This window comes from Pan paniscus, chromosome 23 (assembly GCF_029289425.2).
Source record: "Pan paniscus chromosome 23, NHGRI_mPanPan1-v2.0_pri, whole genome shotgun sequence".
NCBI classification, from domain to species: Eukaryota; Metazoa; Chordata; class Mammalia; order Primates; family Hominidae; genus Pan; species Pan paniscus.
In genome coordinates this window covers 41,836,623-41,854,644 of record NC_085927.1, presented here as the reverse complement: position 1 = coordinate 41,854,644, position 18,022 = coordinate 41,836,623, and the positions used below count along the sequence as shown (strand labels likewise).

The following is an 18,022-nucleotide window of genomic DNA, read 5'->3' as shown; positions in this document are numbered from 1 at the left end:
AAGGTGGGGGGTTTTAGGTGTGGAAGGTGGGGGGTTTAGGTGAAGGTGGGGGGTTTAGGTGTGCGAGGTGGGGGGTTTAGGTGTAGAAGGTGGGGGTTTAGGTGTGGAAGGTGGAGGTATAGAAGGTAGGGATTTAGGTGTGGAAGGTGGGTTTAGGTGTGGAAGGGGGGGTTTAGGTGTGGAAGGTGTGGGGGTTTAGGTGTGGAAGGTAGGGGGGTTTAGGTGTGGAAGGTGGAGGTATAGAAGGTGGGGATTTAGGTGTGGAAGGTGGGGGGTTTAGGTGTGGAAGGTGGAGGGGTTTAGGTGTGGAAGGTGGGGGGGTTTAGGTGTGGAAGGTGGGGGGGTTTAGGTGTGGAAGGTGGAGGGGTTTAGGTGTGGAAGGTGGGGGGGTTTAGGTGTGGAAGGTGGGGGGGTTTAGGTGTGGAAGGTGGGGGGTTTAGGTGTGGAAGGTGGGGGGGTTTAGGTGTGGAAGGTGGGGGGGTTTAGGTGTGGAAGGTGGGGGGGTTTAGGTGTGGAAGGTGGAGGGGTTTAGGTGTGGAAGGTAGGGGGGTTTAGGTGTGGAAGGTGGGGGGGTTTAGGTGTGGAAGGTGGGGGGGTTTAGGTGTGGAAGGTGGGGGGTTTAGGTGTGGAAGATGGAGGTATAGAAGGTGGTATAGAAGGTTTAGGTGTGGAAGGTGGAGGTAAGGTGGGGGTTTAGGTATGGAAGGTGGGGGATTTAGATGTGGAAGGTGGGGGGTTTAGGTATGGAAGGTAGGGGGGTTTAGGTGTGGAAAGTGGAGGTATAGAAGGTGGGAGTTTAGGTGTGGAAGGTAGCGGGGTTTAGGTGTCGAAGGTGGGGGGTGGTTTAGGTATGGAAGGTTGAGGGAATAGGTGTGGAAGGTGGGGGTTTAGGTGTGGAAGGTGGGGGGGTTTAGGTGTGGAAGGTGGGGGGGAATAGGTGTGGAAGGTGGGGGTTTACGTGTGGAAGGTGGAGGGGGTTTATGTGTGGAAGGTGGGGGGTTTATGTGTAGAAGGTTGGGGGGTTTAGGTGTGGAACGTAGGGGGTTTAGGTGTGGAAGGTGGAGGGGGGTTAGGTGTGGAAGGTGGAGGGGGGTTAGGTGTGGAAGGTAGAGGTACAGAAGGTGGGGGTTTAGGTGTGGAAGGTTGGGGGTTTAGGTAAGGAGCACACTGCAGCACACTGGTACAATGATGCAGAGGACTGGTCATAAAACAGGTGAGGGTATCTGTGGTAGAAAAATCTGGCTGAGGAGGAAAGTACAATAGTTCCTGGGAAGATATGACCAGGATCTGGACTGAGGGGGATCAGGAGGAGGATGCAGTGAAGGAAAAAAGCAGATTTAACAAATAAAGGCCACGTTCTGAGTGATATCCTGCCAGCAGGGCAAGCAGGGTAAGAGCTACTTAGAAACTCGTGAGTTAGCAGGGTCCCCCCTGGTGACTGCTGTCTACTGAGGGCTCACTAGGTGCATCACCGGGCTCTCCAGAACATCAGAGAACCCTCCCAGCTTCCCCGTGAGGGGTAAGAAAATGGAGGCTCACCAGTTCCAGAATTGCTCATGGTTCCTCAGCCAGATGCTGGTGGAGGTGGGAGTGGATAAGGCCTGTCTACTTCGTACATCAAGGCCCTTTCCCATTGACTGCTGCACTCTCTACCTTCTGCCCTGAATCTGCACCACCCACTGTTAGTGGAAGGAGGAAATCAGCCACCCCTGCCTTCATTCCACAGTCTTTGCTAAGCACCTGAGCTAGGTCTGTGAAGGGGTAGACCTTAGACGAAGGTCTAAGGTAAGCTGGGGCCATCGTGGGTGTGAGAGGCTAAACAGTCCTGTGGTTGTATGAGTATATATAAGTATACATATATATATAATAATGAGATGACAGGATACTGGAGAAGGTGTAATGAGAGGATTACCGAAGCAAGAACAAGGGGCTTTGTTTTTACCATGACTAACATGAAGTGGCCATCAGATACCAGGCTGGTGATGTTTGGAGACAACACAGTCAGCTGGACTAGTCTAGTGGGAGACAGTGAAGTCTAGGACAGGCTTTCCCTGGCACACATATTAGGTGCCAAGAAATATCTACTGACTCATCTATTGCTTTTTAACCATTCATTGTCTTTGCAACCTGTGTTGGGCTCTTGACACATTTTTTAATTTTTCATTTTATATTATTTCCTGAATAGCTTGGCCTAGGGTCTTGTTGGAGGCTAAGGAGAGAGTTCTATGTTCTCCACTCAACTGGAAGAAGAAAATAATGACGTCTGATAAACAACAGTTACAGGAACCAGGGAGGCAGCGCTTATCTCAAAAACCAATGTAAAGAGTCCTGTTGGAGATAAGCAGTGAATTTGCCATTGGTGGAACACATCCCTTTCTCTAGGAGCTAAAAAAAATGAGTTTCACTTTGGTAACTGCTATTCAAGATAAACACTGATTTCCTTCCCACTCTTCACACTTGCTAAGGGACAAACCTGTGTGCAATGGCTTCCTGGAAGAGGTGCATTCGATCCCAGTACGTTTCGGGTTCAAAGCCTGAAAGGAAAATAAGAATAAATATTGGGTTGTGATCACAAGGTTTGTAATTCTCTCTGGGCCAGTCTTCTGTACCCTTTACTACTCTTGGCAATCAGTCCCCTTGAGCCTAACCTCTGCTTCTCCATACTATGCCCTTTGAGAAAGACTGGCCTCCATCCCAAGGGTCAAAGAAAGGACAGCTGTGTGTTCACACCATCCCTTCCCCCAAGCAAGCTATAGCTGGGTCTAGGAAGGTGAACTCCTCAGCAGTCAGTGTGAGCTACCAGAACTCAATATAAGGCTCATTCGAATGACTTCTTATACCCAAAGCTGAAAGGAGCATGACATTAAAGTACAAACAGAAGATAAACTGTAAATGCATGTTAGTTGCCATGGTCATAGCTCACTGCAGCCTTGAATTCCCGAGCTCAAGTGATCCTCCTACCTTAGTCTCCCAAGTAGCTAGGACCACAGACATGCATCACTATGGCCAACTAATTTTTTTTTTTTTTGAGGGAGAGTCTTGCTTGGTCGCCCAGGCTGGAATGCAGTGGTGCGATCTCGGCTCACTGCAACCTCAGCCTGCCGGGTTCAAGTGATTCTCATGCCTCAGCCTCCCAAGTAGCTGGGATTAGAGGCACATGCCACCACACCTGGCTAACTTGTATTTTAAGTAGAGACGGGGTTTTACCATGTTGGCCAGTCTGGTCTTGAACTCCTGACCTCAAGTGATCCGCCTGCGTCGGCCTCCCAAAGTGTTGGGATTACAGGCGTGAGCCACCGTGCCCGGCCCCAACTAATTTCTACATTTTTAAAATTTTTTAATTTTTAAATCTTTTTGTACAGATGGCATCTCACTATGCTGTCCAAGCTGGTCTCAAACTCCTGGCCTCAAGTGATCCTCCCACCTCTGCCTCTCAAAGTGCTGGGATTACAGGCATGAGCCACTGTGCCCGGACCATGTAAGCTGCTTCTAAGGAACAACCACCACCCCCACTTTTTTTTTTCTTTTTGAGAGGAAGTTTTGCTCTTGTTGCCCAGGCTGGAGTGCAATGGCACGATCTCGGCTCACCACAACCTCTGCCTCCCAGGCTCAAGTGATTCTCCTGCCTCAGCCTCCCGAGTAGCTGGGGTTACAGGCATGTGCCACAGCGCCCAGCTAATTTTTGTGTTTTTAGTAAAGATGGGGTTTCAACATGTTGGCCAGGCTGGTCTTGAACTGCTGACCTCAGGTGATCTGCCTGCCTCGGCCTCCCAAAGTGCTGGGATTATAGGCATGAGGCACTACACTCGGCCCACCCCCACTTTTTTGTATTACCAATCTTCCCACAAGAAAGGGCAAATATTATAAGCTCCATTCTAGAGGTAGGAAAATTGAAGCAAATAAGTATAAAAATAAAAATTTGGGCAAGGTGCGGCGGCTCACACCTGTAATCCCAGCACTTTGGGAGGCTGAGGTGGGCGGATCACCTGAGGTCAGGAGTTTGAGACCAGCCTGGCCAACATGGTGAAACCCCGTCTCTACTAAAAGTACAAAAATTAGCTGGGCGTGGTTCCGCATGCCTGTAATCCCAGGTAATCGGGAGGTTGCGGCAGGAGACTCACTTGAACCCAGGAGGCGGAGGTTGCAGTGAGCTGAGATTGCGCCACTGCACTCCAGCCTGGGCGACAGAGCAAGACTCCATCTCAAAAAAACTAAAATAAAGTAAAATAAAATAAAAGTTTGAAGAGTAATCAGTTGGGGAGGAGAGCAGAAAAGATAAATCCCCTCCTCCATAACCCACTTTGTTACTCCAGCCTCATGCCTTCTGCAAGGCTGTTGCTGAGGACCAAGAGTGGAGGGGGAAGGGTGGAGGGCTGGCGAAGGCTGTTGCACAGCACCAGAGGACAGAGTCCGGGCTGCTCTCAGGGAGGAGGTGCTGAGGCCTGGGGTGGTAATGCACAGCCATCCCAAAGACAAGAGTGCCTGCGGTGGTTTTGCTAATCTTTCCACATTTGGAATTTTCTACCTGGGATGGATTTGAGGATTTAGGGCAACTAAAGAGCAAAAAGCCAGGCACAGTGGCTCATGCCTGTAATCCCAGAACTTTGGGAAGCCGAGGCGGGCAGATCACCTGAGGTCAGGAATTCAAGACCTTCCTGGCCAACATGGTGAAATCTCATCTCTACAAAAATACAAAAAAAATTACCTGGGCATGAATGGCGTGTGCCTGTAATCCCAGCTACTCAGGAGGCTGAGGCAGGAGAATCACTTGAACCCAGGAGGCGGAGGTTGCAGTGAGAGGACATCACGCCACTGCACTCCAGCCTGGGTGACAGAGCGAGACTACGTCACAAAAAGAAAAAAAAAAAAAAAAGGGCAAAAAGCAAAAAAGACTTTGGCTTTAAACAGAGAAAATCCACACACACAGCACACTCTTGTCAGATTTTTAAGATTTTGAATTTGCTGCTATAGGAAATGGCAAGAACAAAAAGAGAAGAGGCACAGAAGCAAGAAAACTGATTTTTAGATTCAAATCCTTATTGCTTTAAACTGGGACCCTTTCTGCAGCTGTAACCATGGCAACCAACAGAGGCTGCTGGTCTTGAAGACTGAGTTACAACTGGCAGGGAAAAACAACTTGCACAAAAATGTCCTCCAACGCCAGCCCTGTGGGCAATCCTGTGCTGTTATAGCAAAGGTGGAAAACCCCCAAAGAGTCTTTGGACAGTGTTGGGGGAAGATCTCTCTGTTCCCTCAACATAATAAAAACAATAGTACCAGCAGCTGCTTGACTTAAAACTGCCCCATATGAACACAATCATCTGGCATTTCAGGACTGCATAAATGGTCCTCTCTCAGTCACATCACTGTGAGGTTAAACAAGAACATGTGTGTTTCAAGGGGGCTTTGTAAGCTCTGTGTGTCACACAGTCTATAGCCTCCAGCAGGTAGGGCCTCTGTGGGGCTTGCTTGGGACCCCGATTATCACTTAGAACATTGTGTCTATAAAAAAAATCTTCCAAACTGCAAACAAAAAATACACGGATGGGCTTTTGGAAGAAAAGCTGTTTGCACCATGAGGGCAGCCTGTCACATGGAAATTGCAGGAATACTTAGCTTGGCCTAATCCACCTGGGGAGATCTCCTTACCTTTTGGGCTGGTTCTCTGCCGCTGATCACGACACAGACTTACAAGGGGACAAGAAGAAAGCGTCTCTCTTACGTCAAATGTTGTTTTCTTCACAGTTCTAATCTTTATACCTGAGAAACCTCAGGGCTCCTGACGTATCAGCATCAACCCTAGCTTTGCGTTTTAAAAAAGATCATCTGTGAACTCATCAAAAGCTTTGTAGGAGCTATTTATATGTGCATCCACAACGAGCACTTGGTAATAAAAAGCTATATGCTGTGTCAAGTACAGCTCAGCTCGTCTTTGATCTGTCCTAAACCTGCCCTCTGGGTTCTGGGCTCTGGGGTAGAGCAGCAGGTCCAGGCTGACCCTGGGTACTCTCTTTCTGACTGAAAATCTTTCCCAGAGGGAAAGGCTCTGATTTGGTTCCTGCTATCATCCTCCGATCCTGCTTTGTGTTCCCTGAGATGCATGACTCGAGTCACACGCACCATTCCAGAGGCTGACACGCCACAGCTTTGCACAAAAGGATGCTGTTTCCTGTTTTGCTTTTCATGCCCTCCCTTTCCTGGCCTTTTTGCACGAAATAGCATATGCAAGTCTCCCGTGAGGTTTAAATCCCTGCAGCCCAAACCAGTTAGGCTGGAGCATATGAAAGGAGAGCGTGGGAGAACACCAGTGCTGCCTGTGATTTATAGAGTTTAGCGCCCTCTCCCACCCACCACTTTGCTCCAGGCAGCTCTAGACACTCTCATTTTAGGAATAAGGAATTCGAGACTCAGAGACATGAAATGATTTGTCCAGAGTTATCCAGCCACTAAGTCAAGAATCAGGATCCTTTAGAACCTTGATCCTTTTGGCCCCTTGTTGAAAGGCTGTCCCTTTTCCCTAGTCCGTGTTGACTGGATACCCAGAGTGGTGTCCTTGTTAGGGATGGGGTCTTACTGGTTGAGACAACCTCCAGAAGGGAATATTTCTTACTATCAAACAGGTGCTCGCTGCCCTCCTTGAGCAAGCAGCTGATGTTGAGTGGGATGAAGAGCTGGGCACGAAGGGGGTCGCCATACAGGTAACTGGGCAGTGCAAAAGGCCCCTCCAAAACTGGGACTAACAAGAAGCCACAGGAGGTGGCTTTCCGATGCCAACCTTGGACCTGGTGGAAAGTACAGAAACAAACAATATCATCTCCAAGTTCTTTCAAACAAGAGAAAATACTTTCCAAGGAGAAAACCCGCCAGAAAGGCAGCATGCATATTGATTTGCATGCTCATTTATTCATGTTTGCTGGCTGCAAATTGGTCCTGGACAGGCAAAAATGCAGTTTAACATCCTGACAAATACTACAAAAACTATGAGCTAAGCACACAGCTTCCTCTTTACAGCCCAAACTTCTGCACCTTCGGTGTTTCTTTTAGAAAGAACGGTCTGCAGAGAGTTGAAATCCTTCCCATTCTAGGGGATGTTGGAGAAAGGTCACAGGATAGAGGTTAAGTCCTTCTAATTTTGTCCTTTTTTTTTTTTTGAGACATCTTGCTCTGTTGCCCAGGCTGGAGTACAGTGGCCAGATCTCAGCTCCCCGCAACCTCCGCCTCCCAGGTTCAAGCAATTCTCCCACCTGAGACTCCCAAGTAGCTGGGACTACAGGCGTGCAGTACCACATCCAATTAATTTTTGTATTTTTAGTAGAGACGGGGTTTTGCCACTTGGCCAGTATGGTCTCGAACTCCTGACTCAGGTGATCCGCTGGCCTCAGCCTCCCAAATGCTAGGATTATAGGCATGATCCCAGCCTAATTTTGTACTTTACCAGGAATTTAATAAGTTCAAAGTATCAAATAGGAAAACAACTCACTCAGGCTGGCTGAGAGAAATGTGATGGAGCGGGGGGAAATGACCACGGTGGCTTCTGATAATGGTAAGCCCTGACCTGACAGAGTGAGAGCCACTCTCTGGCAGAGTCCCAAATCCTATCTGTCCAAAGATGAGAACAAAAGTTACTGGGGCAAAAAGATAAACCTACCATCAATAACATTTTCTTAGGGAACAGTGGCAATTTTCTAGATCTTGAGATACTCTTTTTAACCATAAAAATGATGTATGTTAAAAAAAAAAAAAAGGTTGATCGATGTGGTTCTGGCATACAGATGATTTTTGTGTCAAGTATTATTTCCAAAAAAATAGAGTTGGGACATAGCTTGACTTAAACAAATGATTATGTAAAAAATTAAAGGGTACCACCCTTATCTTTTCTCTCAGGGAATGTTCATAACAAAAATAACAACAAAAAGCCGAGATCTCTGTTTGACCGAAATAATTCCTAAGCCTTGGTCAAAAACCTTTTTATTTTATGTAGTATTTGTCCCAATAAAATCTGATTTTTAACAAATGTGGACATTGCCTTAAATAATAATTAACTTACATACACTGAAGTTTTAAAAGCTTAATAAAATAATGATAAAGAGATTAGCAGCTTTCAGTGGGTTTTACATGAACAGATGTGAAAGGTGTACTTTATGGAGACAGTTGCTAAATTCCTCTAAGGAAATGAACACTGTCCTTCCTGCCCAACTATAACTATATGTGTGTGTCTATGAATGCTGTGGTCATGCTGTTTTGGGATATGCTTATCTAGTAGGGCCAGCAAGGAGAGTGCTTATGCCTACTGGGTCAGAGAGTTAGTTCTACCTGAAAGAAGTGGTCATGCTGGTATCAGTGAGCTGGGGAAGGGCTGGTGTCCTCTGTGAGCTGAGCAGAATGAGCAGCAGGCTGTCTTTTTTTATTTGGACCTTAAGGATGTTCCCCAGATGAGAGTCTTTCCAAGGGAGGGGTCCTTGAAGATGCTAATGCCAGGTGGAGGCAGACAGAGACCTGGAAAAATTGCTTTCCCAGGATACCATGTTTTGTGGGACAAAACTTAGCCTATGAGCTCTGGACAAAAAAAAAAAAAAAAACCTGCTGGCTCATGCTGTACTCATTTCTCTTTGCTTATCTCCTAGCTTTTAGTAAACTCTTTTTGAACTTCCCAGCTGTTCTCTGTTGTATGAAGAGATGGCTGGGCTGGTGTTGAGAGAAGCGAGATTCAGTAGAAGCCACAGAAGAATATTCTTTTTGGCTATATTGGAGAGTGTATAAAAAGGAGTGGCAGACTATAAAGATGGTTAAGGAGCTGTCCTGGAAGATACTGACAACTTGGCTAAGGAGTGAGCACTGTGATGGGAGATGGTCAGGTATGGCTTCTTAGTGTAGGAGCAGTGAATGGCCTGATTACAGATGCAGGCCAGGATGAACTAGAAGGAGAAAGGACAGGCAGGAAGACCAGTTAAAACAGGGCTTCTCAACCTTGGCACTTGTGACATCTTGGGCTGGTTATTCTTTGTTGTGGGGGCTGCCCTGTGCATTACAGGATGATGAGCAGCTTTGCTGGTCTCTACCCATTAGACACCAGTAGCACCAACCCTGCCCTCACCCCTTTCTTTCTTTCTTTCTTTTCTTTTCCTTTTTTTTTTTTTTTTTTTTTTGAGACGGATTCTCACTCTGTTGCCCAGGCTGGAGTGCAATGGCGCCATCTCGGCTCACTGCAACCTCCACCTCCCAGGTTCAAGCGATTCTCCTGCCTCAGCCTCCCGAGTAGCTGGGATTATAGGCAATGCGCCACCACGCCTGGCTAATTTTTTGTATTTTTAGTAGAGACGGGGTTTCTCCATGTTGGTCAGGCTGGTCTCGAACCCCCAACCTTAGGTGATCCTCCTGCCTCAGCCTGGGATTACAGGCGTGAGCCACTGCGCCTGGCCTTCTTTTTTTTTTTTTCCTTTTTTTTTTAAGATGAAGTCTCACTCTGTCACTCAGGCTGGAGTGCAGTAGCATGATCTTGGCTCACTACAACCTCCATCTCCCAGGTTCAAGTGATTCCCCTGCCTCAGCTTCCCGAGTAGCTGGGACTACAGGCGTGCACCACCATGCCTGGGTAATTTTTGTATTTTCAGTAGAGACAGGGTTTCACCATGTTGGCCAGCCTGGTTTTGAACTCCTGATCTTGAGTGATCTGCCTGCCTCGGCCTCCCAAGGCGTGAACCTCCGTGCCCAGCCACCCCTTTCTGTCTTCAGATATTGCCAAATGATCCCGGGTGGCAAAATCGGCCCAGGTAAAAAACCACTGAGTTCAAAGCAGTGATGTTTATTAACAGGGGACTGGTTAACTATGGTTAAACAAATAATAGAAAACTCTCCAGCCCTTAAAAACAACGAGGCAAAACAAAAACAAACAAAAATCCCAATAACAATAATAATAATAAAAATCCCAAGGCAGATTTATTTGTACTGACATGGAACACATAGGTGATAGAAAAAATGCAATGTAAGTAGTATGTATCCAATGCTACCATCTCTGCTGAAAAAAAAAAAAGGAACGTGATTTTGTCCATGCTTAGAATCTCTCTGGAAGTTTACTCAACAAAGCCGAAGTAGATCCCAGGGAATGAGAGTGGGAAACAGACTTACTTTTCACTCTAAACCAGTGATTCTCAACAGGGAGCAATATTCCCCCTTCCTGGGGACATGTGACAATATCTGGGGACATTTTGCTTACCACACCTGGGGCTGTGCTACTAGCATTTAGTGGGTAGAGGCTAGGGTTGTTGCTCAATTTCCCATAAGGTGCAGGACTCCCCCACAGAGAATTATCTGGCCTCAGATGTCAATACTGCTAAGGCTAAGAAACCCTGATTCTACCCTTTTCGATTGCTTAAAATTTTTACTATGTTTAAATTTTTTAAAAAGGTTACTCCAATAGTCCCGATGAATGGTAATAAGAGCCTGAACTAAAAAATTGAAGTGACATGAATCTCTATCAAGCATCTCCATGCCCACTGTGAGGTGAGCCAAAGGTCTGACAACATGCATGAAGGTTCTCACCATCTCGAAGAGTACTGCTGCGGTCACCGCCATCCAGTGCAGCTTGATCTCAAAGGCTGCGTTCAGAGAAAAGTTGCCATGGTAATAACAGCTGCACCACTCCAGCCGGTCTGTGCGGTTGTTCACGTCAACATCCAGGGTCACAGTCCTCTGCTCTGGGACAGTGGCAGCTATGTCAGCACACAGGAGGGGCCCCAAGAGAGTGAGAAAAGGAGTGGGATGAAGAAGAACAAATAACTAAGTATCCAGATATGAAACTATATACAAGTGCCTAAAAGAAAACTGCAGATTCCAGAAGTTTCCTGGAAATCATCTAGATATTGGAAACCTTTCTGTAAAAGGCCCCATTATAAATATTTTACATTTTGTGAGACATATGGTTTCTGTTGCAACTACTCAACTCTGCTATTGTAGTGCAAAAGCAGCCACGAACGTTACATAATGAATGTGCCTGGCTGTATTCCAATAAAACTTTATAAAAGCAGACTGAGTTTTAGGGCGGTTAAACTATTCTGTAGGATATCATGTTAGATACGTGTCACTATACATTTGTCCAAACCTACAGAATATACAACACCAGCCGAGCACAGTGGCTCGCGTGTGTAATCCCAGCACTTTGGGAGGCCGACGCAAGCAGATCACGAGGTCAAGAGATCGAGACCATCCCGGCCAACATGGTGGAACCCCATCTCTACTAAAAATACAAAAATTAGCTGGGCGTGGTGGTGCACATCTGTAGTCTCGACTACTCAGGAGGCTGAGGCAGGAGAATCGCTTGAACCTGGGATGCAGAGGTTGCAGTGAGCCGAGATCGCGCCATTGCACTCCAACCTGGCAATACAGCGAGACTCCATCTCAAAAAAAAAAAAAAAAAAAAAAAAAAAAATACACCACCAAAGAGTGAACTCTAAAATGTAAACCATGGATATTCTGGGTGACAATGATGTCAATGTAGGTTTATGGATTGTACCTTGTAAAAAATGGACTACTCCGTCTGGGGATGTTGATAGTGGGGGCAGCAGGTTGTGGGGGTGGAGGTCAAAGGATGCATACTAATTTTCTTTCTTTCTTTTTCAGAGATGGAGTCTCACTATGTCACCCAGGCTGGAGTGCAGTAGCGTGATCTTGGCTGACTGCAACCTCTGCCTCCCAGGCTCAAGTGATTCTCTTGCCTCAGTCTCCCAAGTAGCTGGGATTACAGGCATGCGCCACCACACCCAGCTAATTTTTGTACTTTTAGTAGAGACGGGGTTTTGCCATGTTGGCCAGGCTGGTCTCAAACTCCTGACCGCCGGTGCTCCACCCGCCTCGGCCTCTCAAAGTGCTGGGATTACAGGCTTGAGCCACCATGCCCGGCCAGATGTACAGGAACTTTCTATTAGATTCTGCTATGAACCGAAAACTGCTCTAAACGAAATAGTCAATTATAAATGAACAAATGGTGAGCCAGATTTGGCTGCTTAAGCCATAGTTTACTTCTCCCTAAGTAATCCAACCCCTTCATTTACAGATGAGGAAATGGCAGCCAGGGAGGGAAGATGCCTTGGCCAAGATGATGGAATCAGAACCTCAGCCAGGCTAAACCCCAGATCTTTTTATTTCAGTGACCTATGAAGAAACACAATGGGGAAACAGCGCAGACCACCAGTGACAAGTCTTGCTTTTCAGGTTTCAACCCAGGAAGACAGTAGTTCTACAATCTTTTCTCAAGAAATGAAACCTTATAATGAAGCTTAACACCCTGTCCTATCATTGACATGTTGCTCAAGGATGCTGGGTGACTACCAAGCTTACTCATCCTATCTGGGACTTCTGCTCAGAAATCCTACCAACTCAAGATAGGATGTTTCAGAGACGTGTCAATCAAGTTCCTGACCAGGCTAAGGCCCTAAAATACGCTCAGAAGCAAAGAAAAGGTCAGGCTTCTGTTCTGCCTGGCTGGGCACTGCCAGACCTAGGGTTTCTGTTTGTTTTTTTCCTCCCTGAGGCACAGTCTTAAGAGATCCTGAGAACATGTACCCCCAGACCTAGGGTTTCTATAAACTATAATCCACCCCTCATTCTCCCTTACCCCCATGAATTCAACAGTTTTCTTCAGCTGAAGTGGTCAGTTTAGTTCTGGGTTCTGCAGATAGAAGCCCTGAGTGGGTTTTTCTCACTGACAAGGATAAACAGCTCCTGAGTCAGCAATTTTAATGAGCTTCTCTTGTAAGGCAGGAGAGCTCCAGCTAGGTCACTAATGGCATTCAGGCAAACTGGCATTCAGCTGCCAGATGTACCACTCACCATTCTCTCAAAAGACTAAGTCCAGGAAGTGTGGTTAGTAAGATGAATATGAGAGCAGAGATTAACCAAAAGTTGACAGAAACTGGAGTAAGAGAACGCCTGAAAGAGCTGCTGAGCTAAATTAATTGAATGTGGCTGAAAGGATGAGTTGATAAAGATAATGTAAAGATAATGATTTTAAGTGATATGTTTTTTGCTTTTGCATTAAGAGGTAATTAAAGAGAAAGGACTAGAACACGTTACTGTCGATGACTTGGTGGCTGAAATCACTCCAAAAGGCAGAGCCCTAGCACTTGACAGTTTAAAGAAGGAGCTCCTACAAAAAAATAAAAACATTCCTTGCTCAGCCTGTCAGTCTTTAAGATTGACCTAGATTGTGTTGTTCTGTGGTATTATTTTTGAAAGTAATATCTGCCATAAATTAGAAAACGATTCCCAAAATAAAATTCATGTTTTAGCCGGGCATGGTGGCTCACGCCTGTAATCCCAGCACTTTGGGAGGCCAAGGCAGGCGGATCACCTGAGGTCAGGAGTTCAAGACCAACATGGAGAAACCCCGTCTCTAACAAAAATACAAAAAATTAGCCGGGCGTGGTGATGCATGCCTGTAATCCCAGCTACTCGGGAGGCTGAGGCAGGAGAATCGCTTGAACCTGGGAGGCAAAGGTTGCAGTGAGCCGAGATCGCACCATTGCACTCTAGCCTGGGCAACAAGAGTGAAACTCCATCTCAAAATAAAATAAAAATTTAAAAAATATTTTGAGACAGAATCTCACTTTGTTGCCCAGGCTGGAGTGCAGTGGCGTGATCTCGGCTCACTGCAACCTGGGCCTCCCAGGTTCAGGAGATTCTTGTGTCTCAGCCTCCCAAGTAGCTGGGCCTACAGGTGCATGTCACCACGCCCAGCTAATTTTTGTATTTTAATAGAGTTGGGGTTTCCCTATGTTGGCCAGGCTTATCTCGAACTCCTGGCCTTAATTGATCTGCCCACCTCAGCCCCCGAAAGTGCTGGGATAATAATGAGCCACCATGCCTGGCCAAAATCCCTTTTTGTATGATGATATATGGTTTTCAGTAGTGATGTCTACATTGTATTGATTTTTTTCCCCCAAATGTGTTATTTTAATAAATATCTCATGAATGGAAAAACAAACAAAAACCTAGAACATGCAAATGGGAAAAGTTATTGATTTGAAGTTGGAAGATCTAAGCTCTGCCATTTAGTAACCATATGTCTCAGAGAGCATTGCTTCACCTCTCCTGATTTAGTTCCTGAACTACAAACTGAGATGTGCCAGCCCAGCTGGTTCATAGAGACAGGATGAGAATCAGGTGAAGCATGGATGAGAAAGGAGTGTGGACCTCCTCTCTTGCCTTCTCCAGCCACCTAACTTGTAACTCTCCTCTTTTCCTTCTGTTCCTGCTGGTCTCTTCTCCCAGTTTAGGCCATGAGTTTGCCAATGTTCAATCTGAGGCCTGTCTGTGCCGCCCATGGACACTGCTTGGCTGTCTGTGACATTTAAGGCTAAAGAACTTGGTCATTCCAATGCTAAAAGGCTCATCAAAACTACATTCTGTCTCTGCTTCATGTTCTGGATTCCTGATACTGCCAGAATAACCCTTTACTTAGCCAAAATCAAAACAGTGGCTCACGCCTGTAATCCCAACACTTTGGGAGGCCGAGGCGGGTAGATCACAAGGTCAGGAGATCGAGACCATCCTGGCTAACAAGGTGAAACCCGTCTCTACTAAAAATACAAAAATTAGCTGGGCATGGTGGCGGGTGCCTGTAGTCCCAGCTACTTGGGAGGCTGAGGCAGGAGAATGGCGTGAATCTGGGAGGTGGAGCTTGCAGTGAGCACCTCCGCACTCCAGCCTAGGCAATAGAGCGAGACTCTGTCTAAAAAAAAAAAAAAAAAAAGAAGTTTTGCCCTCTGGTCTTGGACACTGTGTGTTTCTTCCCAAGTGAAAAGTCTGTGTCACAAAGACGAGGATATTCAATAAATACCAGCAGTGGCCTCACGCATCTCTTCTCTCCCATCTGGCATGTTAAGTTCAGAACATGCTGGCCTGGGCCAGGAAGTACGCTGTTCAACCAAGTGGTTACAGGCTGAAGATACTACTGGCCCTGTACTTTGGGGATAGATTTGGCAGTACATATGTTTCTAGCGGATTATGATGTTGATAAAGATATGAGACCAGCTGAGTTCAGCTTTCGGTAAGTTCATAGAATCATTACGTGAGTTCCATGAGAACCAACTTATTCACACAAGACCAATAAATACATGCAAGCCCAGAGGAGGAATAGGCTGAGCATCCTTCACCCAGGTCATAGCTAGGGGGTTATCAGTAACCTGGGGAAGGGGACAGTGTCAGCAGAGGAGAAAAATGCAACCCCAGGTAGGGGAGTGATACTCTACGTAACAATCAGAGGTGCCCAGGTACAGAACAAGCAGTCTTGGGAGTGAGTGCCATGTTGAGGGGGGTTTTCAAAGAGAAGCTTGCTCCCCACTTATCAGGAGTGCTGCAGAAAATATTCAAGTGTCAGGGTTTGGACAGAGGTGCTCTAAATTCCCTTCTGATCCCAAAATCCAGTGGGCCGTCAAGAAAAGGCTGGGGCCGAGCACAGTGGCTCACGCCTGTAATCTTAGCACTTTGGGAGGCCGAGGTGGGAGGATTGCTTGAGCCCAGGAGTTCAAGACCAGCCTGGGCAACAAAGACCCTGTCTCCACAAAATATCAAAAAATTAACCAGGCATGCTGGCACATGCCCGTGTTCCCAGCCACTTGGGAGGCTGAGGCAGGAAGGTCACTTGAAACCAGGAGGTTGACGCTGCAGCAAGCTAGGATCATGCCACAGCACTCCAGCCTGGGCAACAGAGCAAGACTCCGTGTCAAAAACACAAACAAAGAGCCGGGTGTGGTGGTTCACTACTGTAATCCCAGCACTTTGGGAGGCCAAGGCAGGTGGATCACCTGAGGTCATGAGTTTGAGACCAGCCTGACCAACATGGTGAAACCACATCTCTATTAAAAATAGAAAAACATTAGCCAGGTGTGGTGGTGCACGCCTGTAATCCCAGCTACTCGGGAGGCTGAGGCAGGGGACTTGCTTGAAACCGGGAGGCGGAGGTTGCAGTGAGCTGAGATCACGCCACTGCACTCCAGCCTGGGCGACAAAGCAAGACTCCGTCTCCAAAAAAAAAAAAAAAAAAAAAAAACCAAAAAAAAAAAACAAACCACAGACAAAACAAGGCTGAGAAGGAAAGGCATGTGAGTGGGCCTAAGAGCTGCAGGGCTGCTGCTTCTAGAGTCTCAGATGCTCCTGCTGCTTCCCAGGTGAGCAGCCCAGGGTGACTGCAATGAGAAAGTGGGAGCCCCCATGAGCCAAGCCAGAGAAGGTCATGTGTCAATGTCAGGCATTTCAAAACAGACTTCCAATGCTAACTTCCAACTGAGTATCCTAAGTGTTTAAAAAGGAACATGTTGAAACAAAAAACAAAAAAAGGGACAAGTCACAAATGATACACAGGCCTTCTTCCCCCTATAAATCATGTTTTTTTTTTCTGAAGAAAAACCCAAACAATGAATACAGCTCAATTTAAAGAAAACAGATCTTCCCCACTTGAGTAAATGACACAGTAAAAGACTACATTCTAACCTGAAAAAATGCTGGGAAGAAACCTCTCATATCCCTAACACAAAGGGCTGAGAGCTGTTATTGGATAGAATTAGCTGTATATGGCCATATCAGGTTTAAAAGGAAAAGAAACCCATTTCTTTTGGGAAGACGGATGGGCAAGAGGCTGATGGAATGAAATTCCTTGTAACAACTATGGAAACCACAGGAAAACTAACAAAAGGATGTTTTCCCAGGAAATATGGGCACACACAAAACTCTGCCTAGTTTCAGACTCACTGACCCCCTAAGGCCCACACAGAGACCCCAGGAGAACACTTGTTTAATAAACTACCTGCTATGGACATAAACCCTCTCTTCTTCCCAAATCTCCCTATTTTTTGGACATATGACTTTTCTCTTTTTTTTTTTTGAGACGGAGTTTCGCTTTTGTTGCCCAGGCTGGAGTGCAATGGCGCAATCTCGGCACACTGTAACCTCTGCCTCCTGGGTTCAAGCAATTCTCCTGCTTCAGCTCCCGAGCAGCTGGGATTACAGGTGCCCACCACCACACCCGGCTAATTTTTTGTATTTTTAGTAGAGACAGGGATTCATCGTGTTGGCGAGGCTGGTCTCGAAATCCTGACCTTAGGTGATCCACCCACCTCGGCCTCCCAAAGTGCTGGGATTACAAGCGTGAGCCAACACGCCCGGCCTATGACTTACTTTTCTATATACTGCTTCCCTCTCTCTCTTTTTTTTTTTTTTTCGAGATGGAATCTCGCCCTGTCGTCCAGGCTGGAGCGTAATGGCACGATCTCGGCTCACCGCAACCTCCACCTCCTGGGTTCAAGCAATTCTCCTGCTTCAGCCTCCCGAGTAGCTGGGATTACAGGCACACGCCACCACGCCGTGCTAATTTTTTGTATCTTTAGTAGAGATCTTCAGTAGAGATAGGGTTTCACCATGTTGGCCAGGCTGGTCTCAAACTCCTGACCTTGTGATCCACCCACCTCAGCCTCCCAAAGTACTGGGATTACAGGCGTGAGCCACCGTGCCTGGCCTCTCTCTCTCTCTCTCTCTCTTTTTTTTTTGAGATGGAGACATATTTTTTCAGGCTGGAGTGCAGTGGTGCAATCTTGGCTCACTGCAACCTCCGTTTCCCAGGTTCAAGCAATTCTCACGCCTCAGCCTCAAGAGTAGCTGGGATTACAGGTGCATGCCACCACACCTCGCTAATTTTTGTATATTTAGTAGAGACGGGGTTTCACCATGTTGGCCAGGCTAGTCTCAAACTCCTGACCTCAAGTGATCTGCCTGCCTGGGCCTTCCAAAGTGCTGGGATTACAGCCGTGAGCCACCATGCCTGGCCTATACACTGCTTTTCTTTAAGCACTAAGAATTATCAAAGCTAAACTGAGATGATCTGAATTTCATCTTGAGCTGAAGACCAGAAGTCAAGAGAGGGTTTTACCAGCCTGCAGAAGAAGGCTTTGGAAACGAGGATATTCCTATAGAAACTGTCAAGAGAGGGAATCAGCTCATGCCTTAGTCCCAGCACTTTTGGAGGCCAACTGGG

General features: G+C 46.7%; 1 protein-coding gene and 1 pseudogene across 15 annotated transcripts in view; one reads left to right on the top strand and one right to left on the bottom strand.

Annotated features, from left to right (window-relative positions):
* The window catches only part of DEPDC5 (DEP domain containing 5, GATOR1 subcomplex subunit), a 156,102-nt gene that overhangs the window by 4,666 nt on the left and 133,414 nt on the right, over window positions 1-18,022 (bottom strand). For 13 of the 15 annotated variants that reach the window (XM_034948723.4, XM_034948722.4, XM_034948725.3 and 10 more), the window contains 3 exons: window positions 10,540-10,709; window positions 6,611-6,782; window positions 2,474-2,534 (listed from right to left, as the gene is read on the bottom strand). In XM_034948723.4, coding sequence (XP_034804614.2) covers window positions 2,474-2,534; window positions 6,611-6,782; window positions 10,540-10,709 — 403 coding nt within the window. Of the gene's footprint in view, window positions 1-2,473; window positions 2,535-6,610; window positions 6,783-10,539; window positions 10,710-18,022 lie in introns of those variants that run through there. The other 2 variants (XM_034948732.3, XM_034948730.3) reach the window with 1 other exon arrangement.
* Window positions 11,480-13,187, top strand: LOC106634260 (transcription and mRNA export factor ENY2-like; annotated as a pseudogene).